General features: G+C 43.5%; 1 protein-coding gene across 5 annotated transcripts in view; it reads left to right on the top strand.

The window, feature by feature from the left end:
• Window positions 1–23344, top strand: part of LOC112111179 (bifunctional UDP-N-acetylglucosamine 2-epimerase/N-acetylmannosamine kinase) — a 74359-nt gene that overhangs the window by 17500 nt on the left and 33515 nt on the right. For 3 of the 5 annotated variants that reach the window (XM_029914346.1, XM_024206490.3, XM_026646462.2), the window contains exon 2: window positions 15913–16115. In XM_029914346.1, coding sequence (XP_029770206.1) covers window positions 15913–16115 — 203 coding nt within the window. Of the gene's footprint in view, window positions 1–10454; window positions 10580–13970; window positions 14070–15912; window positions 16116–23344 lie in introns of those variants that run through there. The other 2 variants (XM_024206489.3, XM_024206491.3) reach the window with 2 other exon arrangements.

Genomic DNA, 23344 nt, shown 5'->3' with positions numbered 1-23344 from the left:
AGGATAGGGGGAGGGGACTCAGCCCCTGCTCTCAGTGTGTGGGGGGGAGATAAAGGGACCCCCCCACACTCAGGATTTGGGGGTAGGGGCTGGTGTTTCTCCTGGGGGCCCAGTTTCAGGTTGTCTATTCTTATTTCCAGCCCCCTCGTGTGATTCCATAGGGCATGAAACTTGCCCCGTTTCCCTCCTGTTTTCTCCCTGGGCTAAAGAGCCACCTGAGTCTCTCCCAGGAGGTAGCGAACCCAATGCAGGATAAAGCACAGAGGGGCTGTCGTTTATTTGTTTGTTAAATATTAACAAGGGGGTATCTTTCACTTCCTTATGAAGGCCAACAGGCCCAGACTGGCTGCGGTCAAGGTGGGATGAGCTGATTTCTCATGATGAGTGCTGTCTGACTAGCTCTCCCCAATATTTAAAAGAGAGGGCTCCATTGATCACAGGCTGGAGCGAGAAGTGGTCATTCAGATATGAAGATCCCAAACCGGTGAAGACTACATAGCACAAAGCCAACGCCTTACATTCCACTGTTAATAATTCATTATGAAAGGTGTTATACACTGAAGGCACTGAGTGTCCCTCTACTTGACTTATGTGGAATTGAGCATTTTCAGAACTGAGCATTTAAGACCTATTTAATTCAATGGCAGTTTTCCCATTGATTTCAGTACTGCAGAATAGACACTTAATGCATAAAGTAAAGGTATGTAAGGTAAAGTATAAAGTTTTACAGGTTTTTACCTATGCATCCCCTGCCAAGATAGGTCTACATTCCTTGGCAGAGGTGGCTCCATTTTAATAGTAGGACGGAGAGCAGCTTCAGAGCACAGTGCGAGGAAACAGCTAAAAAGGTTTTTGCCTATATCTTCACTGCCAAAAAAGGTGGGTTTTTTTTTGTTTTGTTTTGTTTTTTACAGAAAGAGAGCTAAGGCACATTAGTTATCTTGCTGTAAAATCCTAATAGAGACAAGGTTCTGGAGTTTTTACCATGGTGGAGCTAGGTGAGGTCAAATCCAGGTAGGGGTTATTGTATTGACCTTGGCTAGCTACATCACAGTAGAAATTTCCTGAGAGAACTTCAAATACACACAAATCAGATCTCAACTCTTATCTCTTTTGAGCCTATAAGGGAGAATAAATTCTGTCTGTGCTCTTAAATTGCTCCCTGCAATGTGTCATCCAATTGAAAGATTCTATTTCTTTAGAACTCAGAATCTGAGTACAAGGCCACCACTTATGTATAGACAAGCTTTAACTATACTGACACAGCTGAAGTGGTGCAGCTCACCTAGTATCATTGTACCAATAACTGCCCACATGAGGGTTTGTACTGATACAAGTATATGGGTTAAAAATAATCATACCCCTAACTGAAACAGTTATATCAGTACAAAAAACTGTTCAGATCAGTCCTAATTGTTGTTGTTTCATTGTTGAATCCAAACATGTTACAGAGGTTAAACTCAAAACTAAAAATAATGCTGCTGCGGGTTGATTGAAACTTATTAACACTAAATATAACTGGAATGCTCTTCTACAGTATGAATTCCTTTTGTTTCAGAGCAGGTGTCATAACAATCTGCCTTTGATCTCCACTGATACTTTACAAAACTATTTGTAAGAGGCCATTGCTATAGCAGGCAGTAACTGATCATTAAGTTTAAAATGTGTTGCTCTGCAGATGTGCAATCTGTCTACTTAATTTTCTGTAGGTTGGTAATTATTGTGTGTCTTGAGATTCTTTGACTTCTGACATCCTCAGGGTAAATTCTTTCCTCATCTAGGGTGGGTGATCTTATCTGGATCTTAGTTGAATGGCCTTAGGATATTAAAATACGAGTTTTTTCCAGAAGGGCCTGGAAAGACAGAATACTTAATTGAACCAATATTACTTTTTAAGCCTATTTTGCATAAATAAGCAGATAAAAATCCTGTCTCAAGGGAGTTGAGACGTCTGATGTTTAGAACACATAACTTGGAATAAGGAGACCTGGGATCTGTTTATGACTTTGCCACTCCTTCTCTCTGTATCCTTGGAAAAGTCAGTTCACTTCTTTGTGCCTCAGTTTCTCCAACTCTAAATAGAGGAATACATATTCACTTTTATAAATCACTGTGAGATCACTGTTTGAAAGGCTCTGTATTTGTAATTTATTAGTTAGACCAGAGGTTCTCAACCTTATTCTTTCTGAGGCCCCCCCAAACATGCTATAAAAACTCCATGCCTATGCCACAATAACTGATTTTCTGCATATAAAAGCCAGGGCCGGCATGAAGGGGTAGCAAGCAGGGCAATTGCCTGGGGCCCCATGCCACAGGGGCCCCCATGAAACTACATTGGTCAGGCTTCAGCTTTATCCCCGGGTGGCAGGGCTCAGGGACCTGGGCTTCAGCCCCATGTGGCTTTCTGCCCTGGGCCCCAGGGAGTCTAATGCAGGCCCTGCTTGGAGGACCCCCTGAAACCTGCTTGAGGCCACCTAGGGGGCCCCCAGAGCCCTGTTTGAGAACCACTGAGTTAGACAATATCAGAGACAATCTTGTAATGACTAAAGCGGTGTCATAAAAATTGCTTGCAGATTTTGAGCATGTTCTTATTTTTAACTATGACCTCCGTTTTTCATAGATGAAGGGATGTTGTCCTTAGAAAAAAGTTTATAATGAGCTGTTAAAAAAAAAACAAAAAAAAAACCCCAAGAAGGCAGTAGTTCTGTTGTAACAGTGATATATGAATCAAGTTAATTTATTATACATCTACTAAGCATATAGGAGGAGGAAGAATTAGTCCTTATAGATTTCATTTAGCAATATAGGACTATGTGCTGTATGACCTTGGCAACAGAACAATGTTGCTAGAATTGTTGCAGGGTCCTCCCTCCACATCCTCAAGGAAAGAAGAAGTTCTCAAACATGTTATACCTTTAAAAAAGGCATAACTGTTAAAGGAAATTAAATCCAAGACTACGTTTTTACTTTCACTGAGACATAGTATCGATAGGAAAGATACAGAACTTTGCAGTTGGAGAAAATGACAGTCTCTCTGAAGGATTGGAACCTAAGCTATTAAATTTCTAAAATAGTCATGAATTAATATTTGATTCCTTTTTAAATGGTGATTGGGTGTAACAGTGGTGTCTCAATCCAAATTGAAAGAATATGACTGTGGTGCCATTTAATACAGTTCTGAACTTGGTTAGGAATTTATTTTATTTATTAGTGTTTATTGCCCTGACAAAACAAAGCACTGGAGTTCTGTTTGGGTTTTTTTCAGTCATACAGGCCACATCTGTGGCTCTTAATCACATATTTTGTCCCACTGACTTTTCTGCAGGATGGAGCTGTAATTGCTTTAGCATTACATATGTCATACTAAGGCATTTTTGTTCACTATACACAGGAAAACTTCACTAATGATAGGGGGAAATCCTTGGAAAGTTGCTGAATTTTGTGAATTAGTAAATAAGAGCCTGTACCTGCAAACATTGAACTACCAGAAGTACTGCTTACTGCAGTAAGTAATCCCACTGTTGTACTGCACTAAGCAGTGCTAGGAGTAGAAAGCATCAGTACTGTTTGCAGGATCAGGCCCTAAATGAATGAACACAATGAAAATGATTGTCTAATGAATTGCCAAATGTTCTTTGTTCCCTTATTTTGACGACTAATTGAGTTTTAGTTATTAATGACACTTAATTGTTCTTTACTTTTTTTAGAAAAGGTCATTTGCATCGTAGCAACTCATTACAGCTTTGCTATTAAATGTTTGCGGAGGGGTTGGGAGAAACTGCTTTTTTTCTTCTGCCAAATATAAATTATGTGCATTAGTGAGCTTCCTTGAATATTGTTTCAGTGTTAGGAGAGCCCTATTTGTGTGAGGTCTTGCATTTAAAATGTGGAAGGGGGGGGGGAAAGGATGGTGCTTCATTGTGTGATGTAGCACAACATTTTGTTCTTCGCCAAGAGGAAAGAATTTGAAACCAAGCCTTTTACTTAAACTTGACACATCCAGCTAAAATTGAACTAAAGGTATTACCATTCATCTACACTAGGTAAAAGGCTGGGTTTAAATTGGATTTAGCAAGCATGTATGTTTAAACCCAGTTTAAGCAAGACCATTTTTCCTTGTCAAGACAAAGTTTATATAGAGCTTTTAGGCTTGGTTTATCCTTTCTGCATTTGTAAAAGTTGGGCTAAGAGCCTAAGGATATTTTCCAACCATTACTAAATCATCTCACTCATGTCCTTGATACACATTGTGGCCAATGGCTATTTTTTGTCTGCAGTCCACAGCCTTAGCCCTGGTCTACACTACAGGGTTAGGTCGAATTTAGCCGTGTTAGGTCATTTTTAAAGTAACCTCGTTCTGTCGACCTAAAATCGACTTCTGTACTCCGCGGCAAGGGGAGTAGCGCTAAAATCGACCTTGTTGGGTCGAATTTGGGGTAGTGCGGGCACAAATTGACGTTATTGGCCTCCGGGAGCTATCCCAGAGTGCTCCAATGTGACCGCTCTGGACAGCACTTTCAACTCTGATGCACTAGCCAGGTACACAGGAAAAGCCCCGGGAACTTTTGAATTTCATTTCCTGTTTGGTCAGCGTGGCGAGCTCAGCAGCACAGGTGACCATGACCATGCAGTCCCCCCAGAATCACAAACTAGCTCCAGCATGGAACGAACGGGAGACACTGGATCTGATTGCTGTATGGGGAGAAGAATATGTGCAGGCAGAACACTGATCAAAAAGAAGAAATGCTAATATATATGCCAAAATCGCACAGGGCATGATGGACAGAGGCTACAACAGGGACACACAGCGGTGCCGCATGAAAGTCAAGATGCTCAGGCAAGTCTACCAAAAGACAAAGGAGGCAAACGGTTGCTCTGGGGCAGAGCCCCATATGTGCCACTTCTATGATCAGCTGCATGGCATTCTAGAGGGGGACGCTACCACTACCCCACCACTGACTGTGGACACCTGCAAGGGGGGAGTCTCACGCAACACAGAGGAGGATTTTGTGGATGAGGAAGAGGAGGAGGAGGAGAATGCACAGCAGGCAAGCGGTGAATCCGTTCTCCCCAGCAGCCAGGATCTTTTCATCACCCTGGAGCCAATACCCTCCCAAGGCGGGATCCCTGAAGGCGGAGAAGGCACCTATGGTGAGTGCACATTTGTAACTACGTACAGGGTTTAAAAGCAATAGTGTTTAATGTTTGATTTTCCCTGAAGACTTGGGATGCATTCGCGGCCAGTACAGCTACTGGAAAAGTCTGTTAACGTGTCTGGGGATGGAGTGGGAATCCTCCAGGGACATCTCCATGAAGCTCTCCTGGAGGTACTCTGAAAGACTTTGCAGAAGGTTTCTGGGGAGGGCTGCCTTATTTCGTCCTCCACGGTAGGACACTTTACCGTGCCAAGCCAGTAGCAAGTAGTCTGGAATCATTGTAGCACAAAGCATGGCAGCGAATGGTCCTGGGATTTGGTCGCATTCAAGCAACATTAGGTCTATATCTTTCTGCGTCAGCTTCAGGAGAGTGATCTCATTCATGGTCACCTGGTTGAAATAGGGGAATTTTTGTAAGGGAACAGTAAAAGAACCCCGTTCATGCTGGGCTGTTTGTGCTTGGCTAAAAGGGATCATCCCTGAGAATAGCCACGCGGTGGGGAGAGGGGTGAAGGGATCATCCCAAATAGCCACACGGAGGGGTAGGAGGAGGTGTGTGCTGCACATCCACCCGAAAACCGCAGCCCCTCCTTTTAAATGGCAAACCCAGCTGGCATTGCTTGCTATGGGAAAGGCGGGTGCTGCAGTTTGAAAGCATTCCCACATGTTATGAAGGCATTAGAAACCAAACCCGAGTACCCTTTAGCTTACCATGGCTGCCTGGAAACCGAATTCTGTTGCCCAGCCGTGTGTGATGTGTCACCATACCGGCAAGGTGCTTAATATAAAAGGCAAAATGCGACCTTGTACCTAAAGCACATGTGCTGTCTGCTGTGAATTGCTTGATTCACTGTGAAAGAGTCTCCCTTTTGTTCTCAGAAATGTATCATCTTCAATTTTACTCTCCCTTTTTATCCCCCTGCAGGTGCAAATGTTTCTATGCTCCCCCTATCATCTCCGTCCCTGAGGTTATCGCAGACTAGAAGGCGAAAAAAACGCACTTGCGATGACATGTTTTCCGAGCTCATGCAATCCTCCCGCACTGATAGGTCACAGCTGAATGCATGGAGGCATTCAGTGGCAGAGTCCAGGAAAGCATTAAGTGAGCGCGATGAGAAGAGGCAGGATGCAATGCTGAGGCTAATGGAAGAGCAAACAGACATGCTCAGGCATCTGGTGAAGCTGCAGGAAAGCCAACAAGAGCACAGACCGCCGCTGCATCCACTGTGCAACTGCCTGCCCTCCTCCCCAAGTTCCATATCCTCCTCACCCAGACGCCCAAGAATGTGGAGGGGGAGGCTCCAGGCACCCAGCCACTCCACTCCAGAGGATGGCCCAAGCAACAGAAGGCTGTCATTCAAACAGTTTTGATTTGTAGTGTGGCTACAATAAGCATTGTGGTCTTGTCCTTCCCTCCTCCCCTCCTCCCCCATCCCACCCTACCCCACCTGGGCTACCTTATCAGTTATCTCCCTTTTTTTTTAATTAAGAAAGAATGCATGGTTTCAAAACAATAGTGACTTTATTTCCTTTGCCAGCTGTGATCGAAGGTGGGAGGGTGGTTGGCTTACAGGAAATTAAAATCAACAAAGGGGGCGGGTTTGCGTCAAGGAGAAACACACACAATTGTCACACCGGAGCTTGGCCCGTCATGAAACTGGTTTTCAAAGCCTCTCTGATGCGCAGCGCGCCTACCTGTGCTCTTCTAATCGCCCTGGTGTCTGGCTGTTCAAAATTGGCAGCCAGACAATTTGCCTCAACCTCCCACCCCGCCATAAACGTCTTCCCCCTTACTCTCACAGATATTATGGAGCACACAGCAAGCAGTAATAAAAATGGGAATATTGGTTGCGCTGAGGTCTAACCTAGTCAGCAAACAGTGCCAGCGAGCTTTTAAACATCCAAAGGCGCATTCTACCACCATTCTGCACTTGCTCAGCCTATAGTTGAACTGCTCCTGACTACTGTCCAGGCTGCCTGTGTATGGCTTCATGAGCCATGGGAGCAAGGGGTAGGCTGGGTCCCCAAGGATAACTATTGGCATTTCAGCATCCCCAACAGTAATTTTCTGGTCTAGGAAGTAAATCCCTTCTTGCAGCTGCTCAAACAGCCCGGAGTTCCTAAAGATGCAAGCATCATGCACCTTTCCTGACCATCCCACGTTGATGTTGGTGAAACGTCCCTTGTGATCCACCAGTGCTTGCAGCATCATTTAGAAGTACCCCTTCCGGTTTATGTACTGGTTGGCAAGGTGGTCTGGTGCCAAGATAGGGATATGCATTCTGTTTATCGCCCCACCACAGTTAGGGAATCCCATTGCAGCAAAGCCATCCACTATGACCTGCACATTTCCCAGAGTCACTACCCTTGATAGCAGAACGTCAGTGATTGCATTGGCTACTTGAATCACAGCAGTCCCCACGATAGATTTGCCCACTCCAAATTGATTCCCGACTGACCGGTAACAGTCAGGCGTTGCAAGCTTCCACAGGGCTATTGCCATTCGCTTCTCAACTGTCAGGGCAGCTCTCATCTTGGTATTCCTGCGCTTCAGGGCGGGAGAAAGCAACTCGCAGAGTTCCAGGAAAGTGGTCTTACACATGCGAAAGTTTCACAGCCACTGGGAATCATCCCATACCTGCAACACTATGGTCCCACCAGTCTGTGCTTGTTTGCTAGGCCCAGAATCGGCGTTCCACTGTATCAACCAGCCCCACTGCTGCCATGATGTCTCAATTCCTACCGCCTGTGCTTTCAGGAACATCTGTGTCCATGTTCTCCTCACAATTGTCCTTGTGCTGCCATCTCTTAGCCAGGTTCTGCACATACTACAGTATAATGCGTGAGGTGTTTACAATGCTTGCAGCAGCAGCAGTGAGCTGAGCGGGCTCCATGCTTGCCATGCTATGGCGTCTGCACGGGTAACCCAGGAAAAAAGGCGCGAAATGATTGTCTGCAGTTGCATTCACGGAAGGAGGGAGGGAGGGGAGGTTGACGACATGTACCCCAAACCACCCATGACAATGTTTTTGCCCCATCAGGCATTGGGAGCTTAACCCAGAATTCCAATGGGCAGCGGAGACTGCGGGAACTGTGGGATAGCTTCCCACAATGCACCACTCTGTGAGTCAATGCTAGCCACGGTAGTGAGGATGCACTTTGCCGACTTAGTGCGCTTAGTGGGGACATACACAATCGACTATAAAATCAATTTCTAAAAATCGACTTCTATAAAATCGACCTAATTTCGTCCTGTAGACATACCCTTAGTAGTGTGGGAGGTCCCATCACAGCTCTGCTGTCACAGTATAGTTAAAACAGGTACCCTGCTGGCTTTCAGAACAATGCTAGTTAGGTTGCATCAAGCTCTTAAGAGTAGGGATTATCTTTGTTACTTCTCTGTACTGTGCCTGAGGGGATCATATCATTGATTGCGGTTCCCAGGTTCTACCCTAACACAAATAACTAGAAAATTCCCTAAGGCTATCTTCTTGCTGCTGAAGCAGGAGCCCTGATGAGTGCTTCTGATTGCTCACCATGAAAACAAGAAGCAGAGAGGGCAAGGTATATGAGAATGGAGTAATGGCCCTGAGACTTGGTCCAAAAGAGGTTATTGGTGGTATTGATGATAGTGATTTCAGATTTGGAAAAGATGGAAAGCAGACTGGAAAGGATCCAGGATGGAGTTGAAGGAGAGAGATTTAAGGCAAAAGTTGTAGATGGGGGGAGAGTGTGTGTGTGTGTGGGGGGGGGTCCATGAGTTTGGATTTGAAGGGAGATAAGGCAGTAGTTGGAGTCAATGAGAGAGCCTTTTTGAGGATGAGAATGCTCCTGGTCCCTGTAAATTCCCAAATTGCAGGATTTGCTGTGGAATCTGCACCTTGCGATAGCATTGTGGTCCTGAATCTTAACTTTTATTTAAATGAAATGTTCCTTTCCTCATATTTACAAAGATATACTTGGGTCATGTTTTCAAGGTTAAACCAATAGAGCGTTGTCTTTCTAAGTATGCAGATAGCCTGAAACGTTATCTGAGAGTTACGGACTGCTCGATTCCTCTCAGTGGAGCAGCGTTTCATAGGAAACCTAATGACAATTTAGTGTTAGCACTATTTCATTGCTGATCATTTTTGCACAAAGATCTAGTTGGTGTGCTTATCGCAATCCCAGACCGCCTTCTTCAACTCTACAGTTGCTAAAAGCCCCGGCTATTTCTTATTCATTCTCCCTTGACAACTTCTACAATGGAATTAAGTATTGTCAGTAGAAATATCTGCAGCACATTGAAAATGTGGGGATGGCATAAACTAAATTGAATTTAGTATCAAGGTTTATAAAAGGGACTACTTTGCTGTGTCTGTTCATATTTATATTTCCTTCCTGTTTTAAAAAGGGGAATATTTAATAATGAAGTTGCCACAAACTTTGCAGTCAGCTGCAGAACTTAAATTGAGTTTGCTACAGGTACATGGGGCCTTTGGGAAGACCAGACCATACTTGTATTCTGAGAGGAGAGAACCAGAGGGAGTAGCGAGGCTAAGGAGGGGTTAAGAGTGAGGTCATGAAATAGGAGGCGGGAAGGGGTCTCTGGAGCAGGTGACAGGGCTAGGGGAGAAGCCTTGCTGTTAGTGATGAGTCCTCTGAGTAGTAGGATTACTAAACTCAACTAATCAGCTGTAGAAGGTAGAATTAATGTCCAGCTGAGAAGATAATAGGCTACTGCTGCTTTAGAAATAGTGGAAATGTCTGTGACTGTAAGTGGTCCTTTTTAGTATTGCTTTGCTTGCTCAAAACTTGGGGCAAACTTTCCCATCCCCTCCACTTGGGCTCATCTGACTTACTCTTGACTCATGCAGTCTGGCTAGGGCTATTATCTGCTTGTTCAGAATATAGCTCCAGCAGTAATCTCAATATTAACCTTCGCACAAACCTCGATTGTAGAGGGAATGTATAAAGGTTAAAAACAAAACAACCCAGGAGATTAAATCTGGTGCAGGATGCCCATTAGATGAGACATTAAAGACAATCCATTGTAATGTAATGAGGTGTATTGTACCCTTGACATAACTTGACCCACAGAGTACTGGAGGTTAGCTCTTTGTTTTGTTAGGTATTATGCTGTTTTACCTGAGGAGTTAGAAACCAGTCTGTGCAGTGATTCAGGAGTTAAACATGATTTACAGATTCTTTAAAAAAAAAAAAAAAAAAAAAAGAGCAGGGGTTGGAATTAGCCAGTGGTAGATAGGAGAGCTACTTCTTATACATTAATATTTAATCCTCTTTTACCTTCACTGCAGTTTGTGTAGAGGAAGTGAAAAGTTGGTGGAGTTAGCCAATGGAAGATAGCATAGCTTCTTTTTTCATATATATTAATATTTAATCCTTTTTACCTTCACTGCAGTTTGCGTAAAGGAAAGCGAAAGGTAAGGTTTCTAATTGTATAAAAGAGAAAATAGATTTGTCATGCTGGAGACATAATTACATGGGTAGCAGTGGTAACCCCTTTCTGACACGAGGGGAAGTAGAGCTCCTGTTTTGGGGCTTAATTGACCAGATCAGGTCTCTTATCCCATAACTAGTTTGAAGTCTTGAGTTTAAAGCACTGAAACGCCTGAAGGAAACTAGTTCCTGACTGACTGATAGTATCTTGCAGCTGGCATAGCCAGAGCCCCTACGTGTCACACGTGTGGTTTTTCAGGGGAAACTAGGTGCTCTATAAAATTCCAGTTTGAGAAATGTTTCTGAGAAACATATTGAAAAAAGTCAGCTAATTGAACTGGCCTGTTGTGTTTTGCTTAAACTTACAGGAATAGGTTTAAAAATAAATCCTAGATTTGGTAGCCTGGTGTGTTCTAGCATTTTCCATTACCCTTTTAATAAAAGGAACTGACTTTATTGCCAAGTAAATGATATAATGTCTACCACTGACAGCCTGTGTTGTAAAGTTGCTCAGTTCATTTTTATTTTTCTACTTCATGTTTGTTTACATGTGATAGCTTTTCATATGTGTCTTTGAATGGTCAAACTTTGTAAACACAGAAAACTTTTCCAGTTGCACTTGAAATTGGGCAAGAAGAAATCTAATTCTTAAGACTCTAAAGAATTTCAGAAGGATAGTAAAAGTCTACTTTGAAGGACTGCATAACGCTAGCTTATTGCACCAAGCTTCCAAATGGAGGGTCAGAGTTTGAATCCCATTGCCTTTCATTTAATTAATCAGGGAGTGGTGGTAACATTCTTAACTCTTGTGGGTAGTGCTTTGTGCTACTGACATGCAGCCCCTAAGCAATGCTCTGGAGGGGTCTGAAATTCCTGCCATTGCATAATTATGGAATCTGACCTGGAGAAGGGCTGGTGCTTGTGCCCAGATAGATAGCAGAGATATTTGGTTTGGCAGAAGGAAGCAGTCTTTCAAAAGTGAGTGTAAAATCAGTCCTGCTCTGGTGCCGTGAGATTAAAGGTTCTGTCTTGCCCGGGAACTCACTGCCTGGCTCTTAAAAGGGCCCAACCATAGGGGTAGTATGTGTGAGAGAAGCCACAGAAGGAAGTTAATTGGCATACGTGTATAGCTGTACATGCCCAGTTGTTCACCTATTTATCAAAACGGAACAAAAATGTTTTTTAAAATATATTCTGTTTATGTGATTCAGTTAAAGCTGAACAGTCTGTTTCCAGATCATTCTGGAAAACTGAAACTTTTTGTTTGACATGTTATTACACAAAAATGAAACACTGAGAAATGTTGTAGGAGATTTTGAGTTCCTAATTTTCATAACTTGTCAAAAGGACATTATCATTTTAAAAGCTATCCAGTTTCAAGAAGTGTGTTAAAAGTAGCTTTCAGGTGGTGCACCTGTTACCAAGTTTCCCCTGCCTATTTTTGTGTTTTCACAACCACAGTTTTCTATTTCTACAAAGTATGTCTCCTCTGTTGCTGTGTGTAATATCCACACAAACAGCAGGGTAAACTGACCAATGAACTCTTATGGGAAACAGTGAAACTGAGGCTATGTCTGCCCTCCTACTTTTGTTGATATAATTTATGTCGCTCAGAGGTGTGAAAAAACACCCTTCTGAGCGACATGAGTTACACCAGTGGTTCTTAACCTTTACTGCAGCCTGCACCCCTTTGGTTCTCAAAATATGTTCTTGCACCCCTTATCAAAAATCATTGAAGTAGGTCAGTTTTTAAACCTAGATATATCATAACTATATATATATATGCTTCACATCATCATCTGTGCATGCATCAAGAAATACCCCGCAACGTGGTGGTACACTGTATTTTGTAGCGAGATAATTTCACTACAATTAGCTTAAAAATGTGAAAATAATTTTTTTGTTTGTATATTACAGTAATCGTTAAAAAACGTATAATAATAAATACATAGGTTTGATGAAACAAAGTAGTTGTACTTACGTGCCTGTGCTTAATTTGTGTTTTCGATGATTTACCTTCTAAAAAAATCTGGCCTGTCTCGCACCCCCAGAAAGGGCATCTCACGCCCCCAGGGGGTGCGTGCACCTCAGATTAAGAACCACTGAGTTACACCCAGAGAAGCGCCGGTGTGGTCAGCGCTATATCTGCGGCAGAGCATTTCCCAATGACAAAGCTACCGCTGCTCGTTGGGGGTGGTTTAATTATGTCGAGGGGAGAGCCTACTCCTATCCGTATTGAGCGGCTACACAAGAGACCTTACAGCGGTGCAGCTGCATTGGTACAGCTGTGCTGCTGTGAGGTCTTTAGTGTAGACCTATCAAGTGGTATGCATTGGCAGTACAGTATTTGACTGCATTTACAGAGAGCCTCTGCACAGTAACTGAAATCTAAACTCTTCATTCAGGATTTTAGGAAACTGTAGGGACTCAAACTAAGGTTGGGAAAAGCCATCTTGTCTGTCAATGAAGATAAACTTTAAAAGGCAGCAACTTCAGATGAAGACATGGCTTTGCTAGAAGCAAGTCTGCTGATCTTAATTTCATTAGTGATGAAACCAGCAAGAACTCAGTTTCTATGAGTGTTCTGATCTAATTAGCTTGATGTTATACTGTGAGTGTTCATGAACTCTCAGGATTGAGTGCTCTCAGGACTCAAGTTAACAGAAGCGGGATTTGATATGGAGCAGTGAGGAAAAGAGGTCTGCGACAACTCAGGAAGGCATAATAGAAGGAAGTATTTACCTAATATGTTAGTATGAAGCCACGAAAACTGAGTCACTTCTGTAGGAGGATATAACTTTCTTATTTGGCTGTTAGTTAGCAAGAGATTGAAACTATGTAAGAGTTTCTGGGGAGGAGGAGATTTATTGAGCAATGTGCACACAGTGAAACTCTGAGGACAAAAAGAGATCACTCTTCTAATGTAATGTAAATATGACAGACTTCCCAATATTTGTTCTGTAGCTTACCTGTTTGGAAGTGATAAGTGACCTTTTGAGAACAAGAGACTAATGGTGTGTAGGTGGGGGCAGAAAACATTCAGGGCCTGATCCCACAGCCCTTTAACTCTTCATTAACTTTTCAGGCCCTTGGTAAGCATTTAATTAAATGTACATGCCTATTACAAGTTGACTCCTTTATAGCACTCATGACCTAGGTGGCCAGGTACACTGTGTGCAGTGATGTGAATTCAAGCATCTTGTGGTAGATTTTTCCTTTCATGACTTCTAGCGTTATGCCTTTATTTTTCTCCTCTGTGTCAACACTTCTGCACCAAACTGTGAGCTGGCACCTTTCTCAGCCCTGTTCTACAGACATTAACTGAAGCTTTCCTGCCTCAGGACTGCTCAGCCTTTACCTCTCCCCAGAGGCCACTCCTGCCTCCTTTATATCCAGATTGGGGAACAAGAGTCTTCAGTGGATTTGACTAACACACTGAACCCTTTCCCAGCAGGCTCAACACCTGCTAACAAGGTGAGGGGTGTTGGGTAAATCCTACCAGCCTGTTGTGTGTGAGATGGAAACTCAGATTTCCCTCTCTGCGTTTCCTGTGGATGGTTTTCCCATGGAATGAGAAGGAGGTTCAGCCCCTAAACCCAATAGAGCCCCAAGATCTGAGTTCCACACTGTCTTTGGAGCCTCTGGCCCACTCCTGTTCACTCCGGTCTCCACAGCAGCGCAGCTCCAATGGAGAATGAGAGGAAGATGCCTGTCACCTTTTGCTCACCCTCATGGATCTGTGGAAGCCCACTGTGGAGATCCAGTTCCGCAAGTGTTTCCTTTCCCCAGTCCAGAAGTTCACTGTGTTTTCATCCCCTTTGCTTACATGGATGATTCCTGGCCAGTGTGTTCAGGTGTTAAAGATTCTGGAAACTTTCTGAGGCTATCTCCTCTACTGCAAATTTAAAATGTGAGCTAGAATAAGGGTCAGAAGATTTCTGATATATGAAGATCTCTGAACTGAGCCCCAGTCAGTGAGCTGACACTTAACTGATCTTCCTTTTCTGTTGTGAAGGGGAGGTTCAGAGTAGGAAAATTAGTGGTACAAAATTTGTCTTGTTTTGTGAAGCTTGTCATTTAAACTCATAAAATACTCCATTACAACGTTACACCAATATAAGGAATAATCCGATCATTCTTTTTACTTTGTCTTGTTCGTGAAGCTTGAACATCTGTTTAAAAAAAAAAGATCAGATGTAATGCCAGTTTATTATATACATTAAAGTTAGGGGACTGTGTCCTGTACTTGCACGTGTGTGTCAGGGGAAATAGGAGAGAACTGAGTATCTAGTAGTAGCTGAAGATTGATAAGAATCATGATGTTTTAGAGCCTGATTCTGACCGCAAGCTGGTTTTACACTGGTGTAATTGCATTGACTTCAGTGGAATCACTTCTAACTTACATCAATGCAAATGTGATCACAATCAGGGTCATAGTTATAAGCCTGGTTTAGTGGCAGCCCCTCACTTACATAGTGTTTCTGTGCTGCTCATAAAGGAGTTGATGCCTAATTTTTAGGAGCTACTTTCTTCTGGTGGTCACACAGTGTCTTTGTTAGTGTAGCCCTGGGTATCTCCCAACAGTCCTTTCCATTATGGGGTTTTGGGATATGACTGTCATCCAGGAAGATAATATTAACTTTGCACTTAATCTGACCATTTCAAAGCATTTTGCAGGCTTTTAATTACAATTGAATCTCACAATGTGTTTGCATCATTATCTCCATTTTAAAGTCAGGTAAACTAAGGTTCAAAGGTATTAAAACCTAAATTTTTCACAAGCGTCCACAAATTTTGGATGCCTCAATTTTTGAATGCCCAACTTGAGACTTTTTGGGCCTGATATTCAGCAGAACTGAGCATCCACAGCTCCCATTTTAAATCAGGATAGCGCCACATCTCTGAAAATCAGACTTTACATCACTCAAACTGGGCATCCAAAATTAGTGGAAAATGTAGGCCTTCGTGACTTCCCCAAGGTTACATAGCAAGTCTGTGTCAGAGCTAGGAATAGAACCCAGGAGTCCTGACGTTCAGCCCCTTGCTTTAATCACTAGACATCTGTTTCCTTCGTGAAAGCACATATGCGCGTGCGTGAACACACACACACACAATCTGAGATTATACCTATAATTGAAAGCATGTTTTTCCCAGCCAGGTACCTGTTATCTAAATGGTAATCTTTTGATCAGTTAGCACTTGTCCAAATTTCCACGCTGGAATTAGCATAGCATTCTGCCGCATGTCTTTCATTATTTAAGCATGCAATTTTATGGCTGTACAGAAAAATATTAATCTTTGCTTTTTGTTGTTTCAGGAACTGTATTTCAAGAATCTTTCCAAACAAAAACAAATCATGGAGAAGAATGGGAACAACCGAAAACTTCGGGTTTGCGTTGCTACTTGCAACCGAGCTGATTATTCAAAATTAGCTCCTATTATGTTTGGCATTAAGGCGGAACCACAGTTCTTTGAGCTTGATGTCGTGGTGCTTGGCTCCCATCTGATTGATGACTATGGGTAAGATGGAAACTTGCATCTCTGCCATGTTGTTAGTGGCAAATCCTTGCCAACTTGAGATCCCGTATAAAGAATGGTATGTTAGTTATCGCTTAGAGAAGCAGGAAATGTTCATCCTTAGGACTGGATTTTGGGACCCACATATGTTCAACCAAGTATTGTTTCAGATCTGATACATTAGATCATGTTATCCATTAACATTCGGTAAAAGGGAAAATGTCCTTGTTAGGCTGCTCATTCCTCTTTCAAATCAATCATTAATAATACCAAACTTAGTACTTACTTAGCGCCTCCTAACTGAGGATCTGAGCACTTTGGCCAGGCTTTTCCAAGATGACTGAAAGTCACTGGGAATTGAGCCCAACTCTCTCAGGCTACATCTACACTACAGCACCTACATCGGTGTCCGTGCAGTTGCACCTCTGTAGAGCTTGTGGTGGTGACATTCTAAGTCGACAGGAGAGAATTCTCCCGTTGGCTTAATAACTCCTGCCTCCATGAGAGACGGGAGAGCTTTTCCCGCCAACATAGCGCTGTCCACACTGGCGCTTAGGTCAGTGTAACTTACGTCGCTCAGGGGTGTGGATTATTCACCTGCCTGAACGATAGAAGTTATAACGAAGTAACCTGCAGTGTGGACAAAGTCTTAGGCTTCTATGAAAATCCCAGCCTGAATAAATATAAATTAATTAAAATTACTCGTCTTCCTGGAAATGATTTACCTTCTGTTGTAACAAGTAACAGTTATGGTTACTGTAATATTGTTCTCCATCTTTTCCAGTTCATTTTGAGCATGTTGTATCCCTTTTATCAGTTTCTAAGCTAACAGAGCTAGAGCCATGCAAACACTCTTGAGTACACACCAGTCCTAAATCCCATTTTTGAAAGTAACTTAGGCATGATGGAGACTAAATTTCATCGACTTTCAGTCTGACATAGGCTCCCAGGTGCCTAAGCCACAATTGAAAATAGGACTTTGGCTCCCAAGTCACTTAAGTGCTTTGGAAATCTTTACCCAAAGTCTGTTAGAAAACAATAATTTTGTCTGAGAAAGTTAACTTTGTCCAGACAGCCCACATCTATTTCTAATGGGAGTCCCAGGTTCTTGTATTCATCTGGTGGCAGGAAGGGTTAATCCTATGGACTGGGCAGGTGACTCTTGATTTGGTATCAGTAGGGCTCGACAGCACACTTACACTTCAGATCACTTCTGTGCCCCTCAGCAAGCAAGAGGCATCTGTAGGGTATGTGGCCTTTCCTGCACAACCACTTAGGAAGGCTTCTTCCAAACAAAGACATTCTTGTAGATCGAAACACTAAAAACTAGGGCTGTCAAACGATTAAAAAAAAAATCACAATTATGAGATTAAAAAAAGTCATAATTAATCAGAGTTTTAATTGCACTGTTAAATAATAATAGAATACGAATTTACATTTATTTGTGCATGTTTTTCTACATTTTCAAATATACTGATTTCAGTTACAACACAGGATACAAAGTGTACAGTGCTCACTTTATATTATTTCTGATGACAAATATTTGCACTGTACAAAAGATAAACAAAAAATAATATTTTTCAATTCACCTCATACAAGTACTGTAGTGAAATCTCTTTATCATGAAAGTGCAACTTACAAATGTAGGTTTATTTTTTTTACATAACTGCACTCAAAACCAAAACAATGTAAAACTTTAGCGCCTACAAGTCGGAGCATGAAAGAGCATATGAATGTTTAGCACATCTGGCATGTAAATACTTTGCAACACCGGTTACAACAGCGCCATGTGAACACCTGTTCTCACTTGCAGGTGCCATTGTAAATAAAAAGTAGGCAGCATTATCCCCCGTAAATATAAACAAACTTGTTTGTCTCAGAGGTTAGCTGGACAAGAAGTAGGACTAAGTGGACTTATGTGAGGTGAATTGAAAAATACTGTTTCTTTTCTTTATCTTTTTTTAGCTACTCCCAGGAAAGTCAGTGGACCCGTTTACACTCCCATTGAAATAAATGAGAGCCTTGCCTTTGATTTCAATGGGAGCAGGATTGGACCTGCTGACTCTTGTGACTGAAGCAGCAGACAGTTAGTTAGCAGCAGGCTGCCGCTGCAGAGTAAGTCTCTAATACAGAGGTGGCCAACCTGAGCCTGAGAAGGAGCCAGAATTTACCAATGTACATTGCCAAGGAGCCACTGTAATACGCCAGCAGCCCCCGCATCAACTCCCCCCGGCTCCTAGCACCTCCCACCCACCAACAGCCCCGCCAATCAGCGCCTCCCCTTCCCTCCCCGCACCTCCCGATCAGCTGTTTCATGGCGTGCAGGAGGCTTTGGGGGGGATGGGGGAGGAGCGAGGGCACTGCAGGCTCCGGGGAGGGAGCGGGAAGGGATGGAGTGGGGGCAGGGCCTGTGGCAGAGCCAGGGGTTGAGCAGTGAGCACCCCCCGGCACATTGGAAAGTTGGTGCTTGTAGCTCCAGCCTCGGAGTTGGTGCCTATACAAGGAGCTGCATATTAACTTCTGAAGAGCCGCATGTGGCTCTGGAGCTACAGGTTGGCCACCCCTGCTCTAATAGATTCCCCTTCACAGGATCACCATCATTCCTGCATTGCTCAAGGTGCAGAGGGACTTTGGGCATTGAACCATGAAAAAGATTGCAGCCACCACCATTGCTGTTGCTGATTGCTAGGTGTCAGTGAGGAAGGCACTCACAGAATGTCCTAAAGCTATTGAATATGAGGATGCAGTGGTGAGCAGAGGTTAGTTGTAAACAGCCAAAAACAAAATGCAGAGGAAACTATTTAAAGTTAGCAGGTTGAAAGACAGTTTTTCGGGAATAGTATCAGCTCTGAACAAATCCTGTAGGAGGTCACTGGCCAAGATTTATCCTGCATGCACTTGTAGTAAGAGGAATTTGGGAGTGGCAAGATTGGCTCTCTGGAGCTCAACAGAAGAATGGTTTCCTCCCCTCCGGAGGCTGAGCTCTTTGCTGTGCTTGTAACCATTGCTCTGCCACCACGCTTGCCAGCCACGATTTTTAACTTGCAACATGCAAGTGATTCGCCAAGCGTTAAATCTGACAAAATCCTATCGGGAAGTTTGCTCCTTTCCACTAAGGAGGGTGAATGGATCAGTTCTCTTAAGGAAAAGAATTAGAACCCTTTGATTTCTCATCTCTCATTCCAACCAGAGAGTCTGGAACATTTATAAGGTCAGGTATAATGAATATGGTATGTAAGTGCATCACTATACACTTGTAATCAGAACAGCCATCTTTTCTCCTATTATCCTGCCTCTTGTCCTTCACCCCAATTATAGATTACAAGTGTGTTTGTGCAGGTGATAATGACTCCAGCATATCAGAAATATTACAGCTTTCCCATTGTGGGTGTAAGCTGCTATTAGTACTTGTCATCTCAGCAGCATAAAACGAACCCTCTCTCTGTGGCATTGCTGCGCCTCCTGCAGCAACTCTTCAAGGTCTTATAACTGTCTTCATTTGTTCCTGGACTTAGTTAGCTTTGTGTTAGTTTTAATATAATTCATAACATACTCTAGAGGGCTGAGGAACTGCTTGGTCAGGCAGTAAATTGGAATTATTATATTGACAGTAGTGGCCCTTCAGCTGCATAGCAATGGGAAAAATACAAGGGGAAAAAAATGCAAACAGCCTTGCAGCTGCTGCCCCTAGTGCAGGGATTTCAAACTCAAATCACCCCGGGGGCCACATGAGGACTGGTACATTGGCCCGAGGGCTGCATCACTGAAGCCTTTTCATACAACAATACAAAGGTATAGTCAAAAATGAAGAGTAATATAGTATGCTATTCAAAGTCAATGTATTAATTTTTTTAAAACTGTAATGCGAAAAGTCAGTGCTGATTTTGACAGTCATTTCATTTTTGGCCACTTAGCTGGCAGCGTTTTGCATCAACCAGAGCATCAGTATTAGGTTTGATATCCTGAGACGAAACCAATCTCAGTGTTGCTTTCAAATGTTCATCAGTGAGCCTTGCCTTAACACAGATTTGTTAATCTTCATGGAAGAGAAAAACTGTTCACATATATATGTACTTCCAAACATTGCCATTACCCTTGCAGAAGCAGAGAATAACATGGGAAGTCTTTCTTGTGAAAGAAACCGGTAGAATTCTGGTATTCCAGCATCTGTATACTTCTGCTTCAAAATGGTATCACACTGAAGCTCCACTAACTCCATCTGCATTTCCTCTGCAACATTGTCAATTTCCACAGTAAATGGTGTGGAAAAAAGTTGAAAATATGGTTCAAGTGCATTGAAATCTTTAAACCGCACATCAAACTGTTTGTCTAAGTTAGAAATGATATCTACATATTCTTTCAAGGATTTGGGTTCAACTATTCCTAAGGAATTCTGAGTTGAGCAATGGACCAAATTGCCAGCAGTCAGCTGTTTCCCCCACAAAGTAAGCTTGACTTTGAATGACTGAACACTGTCATACATCTGCGTTATCACCCGTTTTCTACCCTGAAGCTTCAAGTTCAGTGCATTCAGGTGATCAGTTACATCTGCTAGAAAAGCAAGGTTGCAGATGGAACCTCCTTGTTTTTCATTTTTATGAAGGAATCAGTCTCCACTCTAAGTGCAAAAAAATGCTTCAAAACATCTCCACGATTCAGCCATCTAACTTGAGTGTGATGCAGAAGTTCCCCATATTCGCTGTCCATACTTGCTAGAAAAGAAGTGAACTGTCTGTGATTCAGCCCTCGTGCATATATAAAATTAACGGTTTTAACAACTACATCGATAACTTCCTTCATTTGTAGACTTTTACTACATAGAGCTTCTTGGTGCAAAATGCAATGTATGCTGGTGAAGCTAATTCCTGATATATTGAGGCTGTTCAGTTTGGTCTTCAATAATCCAACCACACCAATGTTTTCGGAGCACATTGATGACGGACCATCCATAGCCAAAGATACGAGTTTGTTCCATGGCAGCGCAGCTTTTTCAATGCACTCTTCCAGTCCTTGAAATATGTCACGTCCCGTTGTGGTACCCTTTAGTGGCATTAAGTCTAGCAATTCTTCAGTTATATTCAAATTTCAGTCCACACCTCTAATGAACACTGCGATATCTGATACATCTGTTGTGACAAAGTACCTCCTCTATCTTGGTGGGTCCTGCGCTTAGTGGCGGATTTTCTTGCCTCAGAGATTCACCATGTGGGTTGGGGAACAGCCCAGAGACCTTCCCCTCTGGAAGAACCCACAGTCCAGGTCAATTGGGAGGTTTGGGGGGAACCCGGGCCCGCCCTCTACTCCGGGTTCCAGCCCAGGGCCCTGTGGACTGCAGCTGCTATAGTGCCTCCTGTAACAACTGCATGACAGCTACAACTCCCTGGGCTATTTCCCCATGGCCTCCTCCAAACACCTTCCTTATTCTCACCACAGGACCTTCCTCCTGGTGTCTGATAACGCTTGTGCTCCTCAGTCCTCCAGCAGCACACCCTCTCACTCTCAGCTCCTCGCGCCTCTTGCTCCCAGCTCCTCACACTCGCACCACAAACTGTAATGAGCTCCTTTTTAAAACCCAGGTACCCTGATTAGCCTGCCTTAATTGATTCTAGCAGCTTCTTCTTAATTGGCTCCAGGTGTCCTAATTAGCCTGCCTGCCTTAACTGGTTCTAGCAGGTTCCTGATTACTCTAGTGCAGCCCCTGCTCTGGTCACTCAGGGAACAGAAAACTACTCATCCAGTGACCAGTATATTTGCCCTCTACCAGACTCCTGTACCCCACTGGTCTGGGTCTGTCACACTGTACTCTCATCAAGAGCAATTGAAAATGCTTAGAAGTCTTTTGCCATTTGAATCAATTGTTTTTGCACATTTATCTACTAAATCCGTTATCCTGCAGGCAACTGTATTGGCAGACAAGCTTATGCCTTCAAAAACTTTCTTCCTATCAGGACATAAAATTTTGCTGGCCTTCACAAGACATCCTTTTACGAATAGGCCTTCTGTAAAAGGTCGTGATGATTTAGCTATCATTTTGCTTATCACAAAACTTGCTCTTACTGAATCTTCGCTAGACTTGTTAATCTCAGAAAAGAAATTTCTTTGCTTGGCAAATGCTGCTTTAAGTTGCCGAACTTCTTCCTCTCGGATTTTTCCGGTGAATGCATCATATTGTTCACGGTGCATCATATCGTAGTGCTGATGCACGTCATACTCTGTGGGAACAGCAATCATTTGCTGACAAATAAGGCATTGAATTTTATCTTTTACCTCTGAAAAAATATAAATTCTTCCATTTGTCTTGGAAAACTCTCTTTTCTTCCATGAGTGTTCTTTTTTTTTTTTTGACGAAGTCATTTCTGAGGGGTTTTAATAAAATATAAACACTCAGTAATGCACCTCACTCAAAGGACAAAACATGCACTGACTTCTAGAATTACTTCTGTTAAAGCTCGGCCCCGCCCCCACTCCACCCCTTCCATGAGGCCCCGCCCCGCCTCTTCCCACCCCTTCCCTGCTCCTATTCCAACCCCTTCCCCAAATCCCCGCCCCGACCCCGCCTCTTCTCCACCTCCTCCCCTGAGCGTGCAGCTCCCCGCTCCTCCCCACTCCCTCTTGGAAAGCCCTAAGCGCTGCCAAACAGCTGTTTGGCAGTGGGAAGCACTTGGAGGTAGGCAGAGGAGTGGAGACATGGCGTGCTGGGGGGGTGGAGGAGGGAGACAGGGGGAGGGGAGCTTGGCGGTCACAGGAAATAACTCCGCAGGCCGCATGCAGCCTGCGTGTTTGAGACCTCTGTCCTAGGCCTTGGCTACACTTGCGAGTTACAGCGCTGTAAAGCCGCCCCCAGCGCTGTAACTCACTCCCCGTCCACACTGGCAAGGCATTTACAGTGCTGTATCTCCATGGTTGCAGTGCTGCATGTACTCCACCTCCCCGAGAGGAATAGCGAGTATTGCGCTGCCGCTGCGGCGCCAGTGTGGCCGCCCAATGCGCTGTGAATGGCCTCCAGAATTATTCGGCAGTATCCCACAATGCCTGTTCTAGCCACTCTGGTTATCAGTTCAAACTCTACTGCCCTGGCCTCAGGTAACCAACCATGTGACCCACCCTTTACATTCCCCGGGAATTTTAAAAATCCCCTTCCTGTTTGCCAGGCGTGGCGTGAAGTGCTATCAGCGAATCTTTCCAGGTGACCATGCCTCCAGGCGCCAAGCGAGCCCCAGCATGGAGCAATG

This window comes from Terrapene carolina, unplaced genomic scaffold (assembly GCF_002925995.2).
Source record: "Terrapene carolina triunguis isolate 2854851 unplaced genomic scaffold, T_m_triunguis-2.0 Scaffold35098, whole genome shotgun sequence".
NCBI classification, from domain to species: domain Eukaryota; kingdom Metazoa; phylum Chordata; order Testudines; family Emydidae; genus Terrapene; species Terrapene triunguis.
Note: the sequence above shows the minus strand (reverse complement) of the source record. Positions and strands in the feature narration are given on the sequence as shown.